The sequence below is a fragment of the Polyergus mexicanus genome, unplaced genomic scaffold (assembly GCF_030449975.1).
Source record: "Polyergus mexicanus isolate NDT 795.1 unplaced genomic scaffold, iyPolMexi1.0 SCAF_11, whole genome shotgun sequence".
Classification (NCBI taxonomy): domain Eukaryota; kingdom Metazoa; phylum Arthropoda; class Insecta; order Hymenoptera; family Formicidae; genus Polyergus; species Polyergus mexicanus.
The window spans coordinates 7,920,209-7,934,617 of NW_027223331.1; the positions used below are offsets into that span (position 1 = coordinate 7,920,209).

A 14,409-nucleotide genomic window follows, 5' to 3' on the forward strand; every position below is an offset into this window, starting at 1 on the left:
GTTCATTTGCGCGATAATGGAGAGATCCTCGCGCGATATCTCTTACATCTATATTACACATTATCCATTACGTCGACATATGACATATCGGTTAAACGGTTCGAATTTTTAACGAACGCGGAAATAGTTGTTGATTTTCTCATCTTTATCGATACTTAAAGAATGTAGCAGAAGGATATTCTAGTCGTTGTCGGATATAATTCAGTCTCTTTTGCCATGTTTGTCTCTCCCTGGACAGATTACGGCAAGAAATGATCTTATCTTTCACAATGCCACGCGATTAATAATGCGAGATCGCAGTTGCCCGGTTGAGATCGAAGACAAAGGAAATAGGGGAGAGTGTACGTCTGCTCTCTTCTCGTAACACAGACAAATACAAGACAATGAAGATTAATGCTTCAGCCTCGTTCTCCTTCGCTGCCGGTCTGTTCTCTGGGTCAACAGCATCGTGTGAACGATTCGGTAATCCGTAGAGAGAAGTGCCTCTTCGGATTCGACTTTAGAGGTTCCCAATCGTATAACCCTGATCATAAATCTGCCATGATCGACATGAATCTTTTCGATAATTTAATATGAATAAACTTTGTTTTTATAAATTCTGACATGACTTTGAAAAATACTTAAAAATGATCATTATTCTTGTATATAAAACGACAAAAAGAAAGTATTTTTAGAATATATTTCTAGAATTAATTATATTTGATTATAGATGGATTATATAACAACTTATATAAGCATATATTCGCATAACGCACGCTAATTCGACCGATCTTTTAATTTGTTTTATTTACCTATCTTGTTATTGTAGATTAGCAGTTGGCGTGACATGGATGTGAGCTTCACGAACGTGTTAGAGGGGGCTCGCCAGTACTTCCAGGGACTGCCCGTACCGAGTACAGGTGGTGGCGTGGCCACGTCAGTGGATCTTCACGCAATATCCTCCACAAACTCCGCCTCGTCCACATCGACGACGACGCACGATCATGGTGCGTCACAGCCGACCCAGTCAAACTCAGCTTCCGTCAACAGCAGCAGCGGTAGCAGTGTCCAGGAATCGAATCGTTATCCCATTGACGTCAGATCGTCATTGTCGGTGGAGAGCAACGATGCTCCTTCCGGTTCTAGTTTCTGGAATCCGCACGTGGAACCTTATGCACCACAGCCGACCAAGGTTGAAGTCTCGGATACGAGACCAGGCGATGAAAGCTCCGCCATGGAACCCAGTTCCTCCTCCTCAGGCACCGTTACTTTAACCGAAATGCAACCTTCTAATCACCAGTCCTCTTCCTCTTCATCCGCCGTCACCTCTATCGTCGCATCGTCAACGAACTTCTCGCAGAGATCACCACCAGCATCGTCATCGTCTTCGTCGTCCATCCCCTCCTCCAGCGACCACAATCATCACCATCAGTTACATACTTCGACCTCAAACGTGTCGTCACATTTGCATCAGATGCAACCACCTCAGCCACCACATTCCCCGGGACCGGTGTATCAGCAACTCAACAGCGTTAGCAGGTCATCCTTCAATACGGCGGAGATGCTTGCCTCTTCTTCGTCACACTCTGTTTCGACTTATCAGACCGTGAGCAACAACGATCGGCCGTCGCAGCCAATCGTCGTGCAGAGGACTCAATATTATCCGCGTTATCATCACCCGGATATCACGAAATGCGCACCGGCTCCATACTCGCAGAGTTCCATTTATCAGTCCGCTAATGTAGCGCAGTCTTCAAGCACGGTTCAACAACCGAGCACGAGGCCGACACCGATGGAGCAGAACAACGCATCGCCGTCCGGAATCGTCGCTCAAGGACATTGTCCGCCGGAACAGCAACGAGTACCCGCTGCTTACGGCAGCAATGTGCCGTCCGTTCAGAATCCTCTCGGCGGATCTACTGTATACGGATCTGGCTCCTCTTCCTCCTCCTCCTCTTCCTCTCAGAATTATCGTTCCGCGAGTCAATATCAGCAACAGGTCCATCGTCTGGCGACCGCTTCCGCTTCGAGTCTCAATGACAGATCGCATAGCTCGGATGGACCGCACTCTTCCACTGTTTCTTTCTCCTCGTCATCGACGGTCAGCTCGCGTCAGTCCGCTGCAATTAATTCCTCCTCTAATTACATTCCTTCACAGTCACAGTCCCAGTCACAAAATCTTCCGGGGCACATTCCGTCGCCGTCCGCTGCCTCCTCGGTGCACCATCAACAACAACAGCAGCAGCAATCGTCGCCTCTGCAGCAGCAACATCCTAGTCGTATAAACGTGTCACCACATTCGCACGGTTCCTCATACGGAAGTCGCGTGCTACCGCTACCCACGCATGGTGTTTCAACGTCGACCTCTTCCGCCGCAGCAGCAAATCACTCGCAGCAGCATATGCCACCACCATCGAGCAGCTACCATGCGGGAACAACGCCGTCGCCGCATCACGAGATGCCGTCGCATCACGCAACTCCATCGCCGCATCACGCAACTCCGTCGCCGCATCACGCAACTCCGTCGCCGCAACGGCAATCGCCCCACGTGTCCAATCTACACAACCCGCACGCATCTCCATCTCCTCATCATACACCTTCTCCACACAACAGTTTTCAGCCACATTCGCCGACCTACCCGCCGCCACCACCGCCGGTTTCATCGAGGTCGACGCCGCACTCGTACAACTTGTCATCGGCCACCTCTCAACATTATCAGACGAATTACGTGGCGGCAGCTCGTGACACAGCGATGGCGTTGTCTTACGCACCGCCACCATCGTCCCAATCTTCGTACCATTCCTTTCAGAAGAGCTCACAATCAGAGTCTCAAGGGAGTAATTATTATTCTCAATCCGGTCGATCTCACAGTCAATCGTACGGTATGCAGCAGATGCTGGTGCCGCCGCAGACAGTATTTTCTGGCACATCCAGTACCAACAATCTGAATAGCTATCAGCAGACCAGCAGCAAGCATGCCACATACAATGCGGAAATGACGAAGAGAAGTGCGATAGATGTTGCAACGCCCTATGCTACGCATCGTTCATCGCAAAGGAACAGCAACACGCACAATCTACCACCCATTGCCGCTCTTTCATCCTATCATTTCAACAGGCGAGAATTTTTGGAAAAATCAGCGCAATCAATGGTGCAACGACAACGAATACATTCGACGAATGTTAACAGTAAAATGGCGCCTGCCGCAATACCACCAACGACACCCTCGTCGATGGCAATGCCTGCGCAGAGACTCACTGAGTATCCGATGACTCCGGCCTCGGTAATGAATCACGCTTTACCGGTGAATGGCAGGACAACCACCGTGACGAATATGACTCGATACAGCAGCCAACAAGGCTACCTCTCATCGTCATACGCCACTACGCTTGCGCCTAGTCATCATGGCAGCAACTCCACCAGCAGCACCACAGTGACGTCTATCAGTCATGATGGTATTGGCAGCGCAAGGTCTTCCGTTTCAACAATCCACGCGTATCAGTCTTCCGACGAGTCGGATCGAGCGACTGGATCGTCGTCTCATCATCATCATCAACATCATCAACATCATCAACATCATCATCATCATCAGTCGCAAACGCGAATAACAACCGAAAATTATGGTTACAAAGAATATCCTCCTTATCAAAATCTGGCGTCATCTAGCGGTCAAACTGTTCCGGTCGCTGCTATAGCGAGTTCTCCATCACCGAACAGCACAGTCCGGAAGAGAGAATCCCCTTTGGATCTATCTGTAAAGACAGTTAAGACATCGGCCGATTCCACGGCGCAGGACGATCTCGAAGCCACTAGCACCGACAAACATGTCAGTAGCTCGAGTTTAAGTACCACCAGGAGCAACGTGAACAGACCGATGCCACCTCCTCCACCTGTTGTGCATCAGTCGACACCAGCTCAACCGTCATATCCTTCGTCGTACGATTCTAGACTTTCGAGTAATAGCTCGAGGAATCTCATGCCCGTGACCTGTGTTCGCGCATCGACACCACAGACAGTGTGTGCACCTAAGGTTGATTTTCTGCCAGACTTCAACTCGGCGCCGCTACGTCATCAATCGCACCACGAGAATCCTCTTCGTAGAGGTACCACGCAGTTGTACGTTCCGCCCGCTCAGCCTCTCTTGTCCCATCATACGAACAATACGGGATCACTGCCTCATATGTCCACGTTCAAGAAACGTCCACTGCCCACATCACTATATGATGGTTTGACGATACCGCCGCCTTCATCATCGTCGTCCGCTTCGTCTGCATCGTATCTTCAAACGAATGATTCCATGTCCTCGAGATTCTCCAAATACTCCCCCAAGATGGACCCGTCACGGGTCGGTCCGTCTACACTGCCCACGCAGGATTACACACCCAATCCCAACAAATATTATTTAAGCGATAACAAGGCCAAATTCGATCAGCAATTCTCTCAGCGTGAGCGCATGCCATTCAAGAGGGCCGGAGAAGCAATCTGTGGCATAGGAAGTCCCAGCAAGCAGCCTAGGATCTCTTGGCGAGTACCGAGTACTGACAAACAGATCGCTGAACCGAAGCTATCGACTGCAAATGCGCTGAACGAACAGCAAAAACGACCGGAGATGAATTTGCCAGTTCCTTTACCGAACGGAACTCTAGTGACACCAGGCGTTTATGATCAGAGACCCGACAGTGGCGGCTATTCCGCGCCGGAATCGTCTAGATATCAGCCGGTTTACTGTGATAAAAAAACCTATCCAGAGTCTAAAATCGTACGGAGCTCACCCTCGTCGTATAATCACCAGGTAATTTCGAAATCTAACGCGAACGTACACGTCTTACCGCAGCAGTTAAGCGGCGCTCAACCGATCTATTCGAGTTACCGTCAGGCAGCTCAGAAGACGACATGTTCTCTGAGCGTGACGTCCGGCCAGCCGATAGATCAACCTAGCAATACTGGCGCTGACAAAAGAGTGTTAAGTTTGCTGAGGAACAGTTTGGAGAACAAACAGCAGAGGGATGAACAGCTCAACAGTCAACAGCCTATTTTGGTTAATCACAGTCAGCAAAGCTTCCAGAATAAGGTAATTTTGAGGTTTTATCTATAATAATTCGGAAAAAAAATCTAAATTTATATATCTCACGGATTTTACATTTAAATCTTAATATTTTTGCTATTGCTTTTTATTATCGCTGATAATTTATCGCTATTCATTAATCAATCACTTCTTTTCATGCGTTAAAATCGAGATTTCTTAAAATGAGTTGTAATCAAGTAAGACAAATGACACGGTTTAGTTCCTTTCTCTTTCGACATCTTTATTTAATCTCTCTAGACATAGTTGATTATTATCCGTTTAACATTTCTGACGACAATCTTCGACGAAATTCCCTTAGGTTGTCGCACCAGTCGAACCTAAAACGAACATCGGCAGACACAATCTGTCACCATTCACGGCGGCGAGTCTGCTGGAGCGCAATAGTAATACACCGCCGCATTACAAGCTCCATGTTCCGCGAGCAGTAGACTCGATTACTCAGGAGGCACCGCGCAGCATGTACGCCTCGAGGGTGAATGCATCCGCCACGTTACCTGGCAAGGAGGCTTCCCTCGTGGGACCTCGCGGCGCCGAGAATCAGATTCATCGTGACAAGGATGACGGCCTCGCCGCCATCTTAGCCGCGAAAATTAGGACAAAGGCGGAACTCAAACAAGTATTGTTTATCGAAATTATTGTTTGTATATTATTGTTTGTCAATAACTTCACGCGATCTTTCTGTTCCTATTTAGGTCGGGACCGGGCAATTTACAACGAAAGCATCTCAAGATATGTCGTCTACACCGAAAGGTAGATAACTTATTTAAAAAGCTAGTTGGTAGATATTAGTAGATATTGGTAATTTTATGTCCATTTAACTTTTTTCATTCGAGTATAATTCACACACACACACATATGTGTATTATATATATATAAGCATATATATTGGTGATGATTGCGTTTTTTTTATTTGATCGTATCGATTACGCTTTAATGCAGGATATTATCATCTTTAACGTGCGTATAATTGTATTTATATTGCATACACAGAAATCGATAATGCGGCCTCGACGTCGACACCACCGCAATCCGGTTCGTCTGCGGGCAGCCCGCCTAAATTAACGCGTGAGAAAACGGTCTGCTTGCCGCCAAGAAGACGCTTGTTCTCGAGAACCGATGACGACAACATGCCCGTAGCTGCTACCGTGCCCGTCGTCGTCACAATCGCATCCACGGTACCGACTAGAGCGAGCGGATGCAGAAGTTCGTCCGAAACGTCGGTCTTCGACTTCCGCGAGAGCGATTCCGAAGGCGAGATGCCGGTTCTCGAGCGACAAACTTTAGAGGAGATGAGGAGGGACAGGAAGCAGTTATCCAAAGTGCAACCTCCGATTCCTCTCAATGATGCGGTGTGTATGAATATGGCGTCCTCGACAGATCTCGTGAAGATAGAACTGAAGGTAATGTGCCGCAGTACTGTAATAGATACAAAGTTAAGACGAAGAAAGATAAAAAATAAATTATTTACGTAGTTAATATAAAAGAAGAGCAGTGTTTTAATACGCTATAAAAAAATGTTTGTTATTCTTCTGTAATTAAATTTTGCATTTACACTTTCTTTATTAACACGTAAATGTTAATTTTCGAATTATGAATTTAAAAAATTGTTTGAGGGTAATGTCTATTTTTTATGTCCGTAATATCCGACCTGCAAATAGTCTTTCACATCAAGAAACAAAAAAACGTTGTTTATATTTAATGCTTTATATTTTAGAAATATTGTAGATCTCTCTCTCTCTCTCTCTCTCTCTCTCTCTCTCTCTCTCTCTCTCTCTCTCTCTCTTTCTGTCTCATATATATATATATATATAATATTACACTGAAAACATAAAAAGTAATACTACAAGATGTATATATATAATTTTTTTCTGTAACTATATTAAATTTATGTTTACAATTTATAATACGTATACACATTGTGAAATATATCTTTAAATTGTCTGTCTCTTTACAATATGGTACATTATTATATTTTTTGTGTTCGCATTGTAATTTTATTTTATGAATGTGATCGTTGTTTACAGGAAAACGACAAAATCAATGACATGGATCCATTTTGGAGTACCACTTGTGATAAGTTTATAGAACAATTACGCGCTGGTGACGTCGCGAAAAAACGAGGACGCAGGAAAAAGTTGGGTAGTAGCACGACATCGAAGCTTGAGGACGCAATTAACGATAGCGATAAGGAATCAGATACCAACGCACCGCAATCCTGCAAGTCCGAAGATATTAAGGAATCGCTAGAAACGAATAAAGAAGACAAAAACTCGATCCTGAAGGACATCAAGATCAAGACAGAACCTGGACTAAAGAAGGACAACGATGAACACTTAAACGATGATTCGGACGAAGTACCGCTAATTAAGAGAAAAAAGCAGGAGGTGAAGAAAGAAGATAGTGATTGCGACGAGGAAGTAATATGCCGGAGGAGACGAATTCGTCGTGGCAGTAGGATTAAGCTTGAATCCTCCAGCGGTAGTGAATCCTCAAGCGAGGATAGCGATGCCAGTACTGAGTTTCATGGTTCTTCGGTGGCTGACAGACTTCGGGCGAGGAAACGATCTACAGCTAATGCATCCGAAGGTATGAAACTTCGTTCAAGGGACACTACTCCTCATAAGGTGAAGACAGAGAAGGAGTCCAAATTGTCCACGCCTCCCAAAGGTGGAACCTCGCAAAAAGTAAAACCAAAACCATTGTTTGGCGATGGCAGTGATTTCAGGCCCGGATGGGAAGAAGAGGTTTACGTGTATAAAAAATCTCTGAGAATGCCACCTAGGTTAATAACAGTGTCGAAGCCGTCGCGTTTTCACCGTCTGTCCACATCGTTGCCAGATTTGGATCCCGGTTCGCCAGCACTTTCCGTCTCAATGGATAGTTCCGACGTGTGTCTCAGTCGTAATAAGAGGTTAATAATAGATAGCGACATAGAATCCAACTACAGTTTCAGCATCACTGGACTTGGTAGCAAAATTGATGACGAAGAGGCGACTTCGTCAACCACCGTTTCTTGTCCCCCGAAGACTATGAAACATTTCCGATCGGAGAACAATTCTATTGTCGATGTTCTCGCGCAAAAAGTCGGAAGTGGTGGTAGTCAGAAGGACTTGAAGAAGAAGCAGAACTCGAAGGGTAGTAAGGTTTTTAATAAAAACAGTAACGAGCCCGAACTTTTGCCGACGCCGAGTCTCACACCGTTTGTCTCATCCGACACATTAAAGAATTCTAAAAACAAGATCTCAATGAAAAATAATAAAAACCCGATTAAAGTTGCTAACTCTGTTCTTCTCGGTTATTTCCGCAAAGAGACGGTCAATAATTTTCGCGACGCGTTCAAAAACAATCATACGTTACCCAACGAGTTCTCTACTATAGTATTGAAAAGCAGAACAAGAACGGAGACAAAGATCTTGAAAAAGGAAGCGACTATTCGTGAGGTATTTGGTGAGGATAGGCCCGCATCAGCTCCGCCGATGCAAAATCATGACGATACATCTCAAGACGACGACTCGCAAAATGAGACGCCGGAAGCTGTGTTGGGCAAAGTACGAACGTTGAAGCAGAAAGTAGTATCCCGTTTAAGAAACGCTGGGATATTACGAAGCCACAAGGCGATTGCGAACTCGAAACGTCGTCTTTTAACCGCCGAGAGGAGGAAGGATTTGCTCAAGTCGCTTGCGAATAAAAAGCTACATCGTATCAAGACTGAGATAGAACAGGAAGAGACGAATGATGTTAGGGAAGAGGAGAATAATGACGAAGATGACAAGAATGATTTGGAGATTCGTAATAAAAAGAAGTTGAAACTCCGACCTGGTCGTCGAAAATTCAGCTCTGGATTTGACTACATCCGTAAGAAGAAGAAACCGCTAAAGAGAGACGAAGCATTGCCGAAGGAAAGGAAAAGAGTATGTATATAATACATATAAGATTCCTATATAGTTTATATTATTTATTCTTTTTATTTTGATTTCTAAATTTTCGTAATACACGTGCATATTATGTTTACAATATTACTTTATAATATAATATTTTACAGCAAAGCCAAGCTAACAAACCAAGTCCGGAATGCGTAGCCGATATTCAATCTGAAATCAGGACATGGGTTATCAAAAAAGGCGTCGGGGAAACCATATTACACCGCGCTGCCCGTCTTGGTTACACGGTAAGATAACGATCGCGTTGCTATGTCGAACGACAGAGTTAACCAATAATTCGCGCGAATAGCAATCTATAATTTGTTCGTATTCCGCTGCAGGATGTGACTGCTTATTGTCTGGAGAAGCTCAGTAGTGCGCCAAGTCCTAAAGACAATGCTGGATACACGCCACTCCATGAGGCATGTTCCAAAGGTCATCTGGAGATCGCGAAACTCTTGTTGGCTTACGGCGCAAACGTTAGCGAGAGTGCTAACGGTGGTATCAGGTAATATATTTCCATCAAACTACATTTTTATAATTATCATTCTCGAGTTAGATCGGTGAATAATTCGACAAGCGTATAGATGATTTATTGATCGTTGATAGAAAATGATATATATCTTCTCGCATTGTTAGACCGCTTCACGAAGCAGCGGAAAATGGTGCTACGGAACTTGTACGGTTGCTGCTGTCGTATGGTGCAGATCCATTATTGGCTACTTACTCCGGGCAAACGCCGTTGATGTTGGCCGTTGACACTGAAGCTAACTCTATTCTAGAACAGCACTTGAATGATATCCAAGGTCATGTCACTGTGCCATGGTCATTTGCTGGTCCAGCTTCTATTTTCGGTATGTAATGGTTGACATAAGTTTTTACTCGGAAATGCTCAAAAACTTCGTAAATATATTATATATTCCAGATGTATAGTTTTATTAATTTTCTCTGAACTTATTTTCAGATCCGGAAGAGACGGGCTATAATCCGCTCGATGACGTTCCATCGGATAATCTCGAGTCAGTTGAGCTAAATGATGTCGAAATAGAAGTAAGCGATATCAATCTACCGGTCCTTTTCACCTTGAACAACGATCCCGACAAATGGGTGTTGCTTCAAGATCTCATGGCGATTTTGCGAATAAAGAGTCGCGACGCTCTTCTCCGTCAAATTAATCCGAAGGCCCACTCCGGACCGCCTGCAATTGCGCATCGCGACGTCATGCGCGAACTAAAGCTGCCGGATTTCCTGGAGCAGACACGTTGTTGTCATCTACTAAGTGGTGGCGAAAGAATCAATGTGCGTGGTTCCAAAGTTACGCTCATCAAGTACAACGACAAGGTGAAGTCCCTGTTAAATGTGGAAAAGGTATTGATTAATCTCAGGTGACAGGAGGCATCTCTGGGGCAATCATCTCCCCAGATATCAAAACCATCGACTTCGATTCTGACCAAGGAACATCATAAGAAAGTCGAAGGTAAAGGTAGCACCACAACTGCTACCGTAAAACGCCAACGACAACAGGGAAGAAAGCGACAAGAGACACGTAATAAAAATTCTAATGGTTAATTCTATAGTAAATGATGTAACCAAACTGAACAATAATTGTGAAAGTTGTGTGAAAGCAGACTCGAGAGCTAAGGGTTTCTCTTGAATGTGGATATTACAAAGAGCAGAAAATTCTAATAAAGAATTTAAATGTGTTAAGAAAAAGAAGAAGAAATGCAAGTTCCTGCAATATGTCGCAAGAAACTTACAATAATGATTGGTGGTTTTACGCATGTCTAAAAAATCCTCTATTCGGTTTGTCTTACGCTTTAAACTGATCGATACTCATAATTGATTTTCTTTTCTCGATTTGTATTTTATAATATACAATATAATGAAATGGAACTTGACTAAAATAATAGAAAACATATATAACGGTTCTGTTTCTGGTTTCGAGCGTCAACTAATAGATTTGTTGATCAATCTCTCCTGTTAATGTTTTTTTTGCGCGATATAAAGAAAAGTGACCGGTTATTTGGCCGAAAATATGATGCAAAATCATAAATTTCGAAGCATATAATTATTGCAAATATGATAAATGGAACGATCTAATATCTAATGCGCAGCTAATAATATGGAGATAACGAAAACAGCTACCTGTGACATTATATTACAGTATTTAATTGGGATATACGTAATATACGCATATATCCATAGAACGAGGATATTTTATTAATTTTCTTAAGGACTGATTAAATAATTAGAAGTTTGTTAATATAATGCTTTTAAGCGAAAAAAAGGGAGATGTTCTTTAAGTGATGATGATAGTGAACAAATGAAAAGTCTTTTTAAAGATCTTTTTGTCGAATGTCGAACCAAGAGAGTCTTGCGGAATAGTAATAATATAAAATAATGATATAATGTAAATAATAATAAATTATCTTAGGAATGCGCAAAAATACACATAGCTGTGTCGTACCAGATATATTTTTATCCTGCATATGGCTTTAGGAAGTTCGCTTTCTTTAAGGGACGACTTCACCCAGAGATTCGTGAGATTGGAACATTTGCTAACGCGCTTGTGTGCGTTGGTTTTTCCTTTTGAGTTACAATTATAAAACGCATCGTTAGATAACGAGGATGAAAATTAAAAGTGTAATATAATCTAAATCATTCTCGCAGATGATGATCACGTTACCACATCGTAGTCTCATTTTTGTTTTTCTTTATATTGTGGGAGGATTGTATATGTCGTGCGTTATATTTATGCAATATGTTAATTGATCATTGGGAAGGTGCTTGAAAAATTGAATTGAGTTGCAATTTATTGCATCCAGAACTAATATTTCATCTGTTGAAGAGACAAGTTATGATATACTGTCACACATGAAAGTGCGTATATCTTGTCATATCTAGTTCTATTTTTAGTTTCAATCTTTGATTTTTATAAGAAGCTATTCGTTTTTTCGTATAGTTACAGTGTAGCAATTAATTATAATTCGAATGAAATATAGACTCAGCGGGTATTAATGGCTCAATTCTTACGATATGGGAAGTGCAATTCACGAAATAACGTTTTCGTTTTGTTAATTGCCTAGGTGCATTGATCATACATTGTTTTTAGAAGTGTAGAGAAGATCTAGGAAATTATTTTGAGAGTTTATATCTCTGTCGGCCGAATGTCGTCGAGCAATGCTCACTGTGCAATAATGTATTTTTTTTTTTTTTTTACATTTTGTCTTCGAGTCACTTCGGTTTTCGCGATATGTCGGGATAATATTAATGCATCGTATCGGCGATTCCAGATACTCGCTAAGAAAACAAATCTAAAATAAAAAAAGAATTTCTTGTAGAGTAATATCCACGAGAGGGTGCAATTAAATATAATAAAATACAATGAATCACGAGAAGGCTCAAATTGAAGATATTTAATAATAATAAAGTCGCATATTTTTTATCGTGAAATATGAAATATGAATCAGAAATATGAAATTCGGAGACAATTTGTAAAGAGAGATAAGATAGCGAGTTTCGATCACCGAAACGACGCTATGTTCGATCGAAGAGCAATTTAGAAGGCATATTTCAGAGGGAAGAAAGTTATTTTAAATCTTGACAGAACCAGAGTTCGATCAATTGTACTTATCGTCTCGTGATGTTCCTGTACGTTAATTTTAAAGAAAACGAACACATTTAGTATATGCGGACGTTACGGGACGAGATGCGAAGGACAAGAGGCGCGGAATAGCTTGGTTTGTAATGCTTAAGATATATCGTAATATGCCTTTTTTTGGCGCCGCATAGCACAAAGGTTTCAAACGTTATAATCAGTCTCAGGGAAAAATCCACGTGTATTCTTGAAAAATAACTTGACGGTGTACCGATCACAGGCAACGTATTCGTATATACGAACGCAACGCACCACTGTGTGTACAGTAGTTAGCTGAAAAGAAAGATTCGCTCGTTACGCGAGAGACGATTAATTGTAATATCGAATTAATATCGAGTGATACTAATTAATGTTAATATGATACAACATCGCAGGATGCGATCTGCGTACGCTCAGGAGGCGGCTTCTTATAATTTTATTTAGCTGACGCGAATAAACAGAGAGGTGCAGTTATATTATCAATTGTACATATACATATTGACATATTTTCAGTAAAGAGAACTGTAAAAACGAAAATAGAAATATAAGAAAGGAGCGAAATGTGGAAGACATTTCTCTTTACATTTCTCTTTAGTGATAGGAAACAATGGTGTACGTATTGTATATACATACATACATACATACATATACATATACATATACATATATATATATATATATATATATATATATATATATATATATACACACCCGCACACACATGTATCTTTTATTCTTAAGTCGTTAAAACGTAAAATGTAGGCCACAATATTTGTTTATATTAACGTATATTATTTGTGTATAATGTAAAGCATTAACTGAAATAGTCACGTTGTATAACATGATAAAGTATGTATATATTCTCTCATGTTACGATTACCGGAACTATTACTACTACTGCTACTATCACTACCGCGAATATCGCTATTACTATTACTTCATTATTACTATTACTACTATTATTATTACTATTATCATCTACGACTACACGCTTTTTTATTGTACTATATATACATAAGTAGTTAATGATGAATGTACATTTTCTTAGTCGTGTAACATTCACACAACGCCTCTCCCCTGTCGTCCTTCTTGTAATTTATATATTCAAAAAACTTCTAAATGTGTTAAAACGCTGCTGCTTTTATGCGGATAAAGAAACAGAAGTTATATATGAATATAAGTATATATAAAGATGAGTATATATAAATATATAAATATAAAAATAAATATATATATACAAATATATTTTATTTCAGAGGTTTAGTTCGAAATAAAAACGTTGACGAACAAATTAGAGTCTTACTGTGATTCGTGTAAAAAGTAATTATCGTTATTATTGTCTTTACCGTAGCCGTTATAAGCGAGTCACTTCGACGAATGACTTTCTAAGGAAAAAATATTTGTGATTTTTTTTCGCTGATAAGAATGAGTTATATCCTATCGATGTAATAAAAAAAAAAGTATTTTTACCGAAACATTTTTACATTTCTCTTCACGATTCCCAATCATTTCTAGTATAAAACGTTTAAAAATATGTTAAACATAACAAGATTATTTCAACACTTTTTAAAAATGTATTTTTTAAAATCTTTTCCCAACTTCATACAAATTTTACAAATTTAAATTTGTGATTCTATACACAATAGCGAAAGATGTAATATTATTAAATTTTAGTTCAAAATAGATTTAAAGATATTATATACCAAGTATTCTCATTTATATACGTATATTTGTAATATTTTAAATTGCTTTTTTTAGTCGAAATGTTTATTAATTATCACAGAGTA

The 14,409-nt window shown here is 41.1% G+C and overlaps 1 protein-coding gene across 2 annotated transcripts in view; it reads left to right on the forward strand.

Moving 5' to 3' along the window:
- LOC138937472 (uncharacterized) overlaps positions 1-14,045 on the forward strand; it is a 174,329-nt gene extending 160,284 nt beyond the window's left edge. For both annotated transcript variants that reach the window (XM_070303789.1, XM_070303790.1), the window contains 9 exons: positions 809-5,050; positions 5,364-5,681; positions 5,758-5,815; positions 6,056-6,465; positions 7,090-8,976; positions 9,108-9,233; positions 9,327-9,493; positions 9,625-9,839; positions 9,950-14,045. In XM_070303789.1, the coding sequence (XP_070159890.1) occupies positions 827-5,050; positions 5,364-5,681; positions 5,758-5,815; positions 6,056-6,465; positions 7,090-8,976; positions 9,108-9,233; positions 9,327-9,493; positions 9,625-9,839; positions 9,950-10,374 (7,830 nt within the window). In that variant the 5' untranslated portion in view covers positions 809-826 and the 3' untranslated portion in view covers positions 10,375-14,045. The remainder of the gene's footprint in view (positions 1-808; positions 5,051-5,363; positions 5,682-5,757; positions 5,816-6,055; positions 6,466-7,089; positions 8,977-9,107; positions 9,234-9,326; positions 9,494-9,624; positions 9,840-9,949) is intronic.
- The last annotated feature ends 364 nt before the right edge of the window (positions 14,046-14,409 follow it).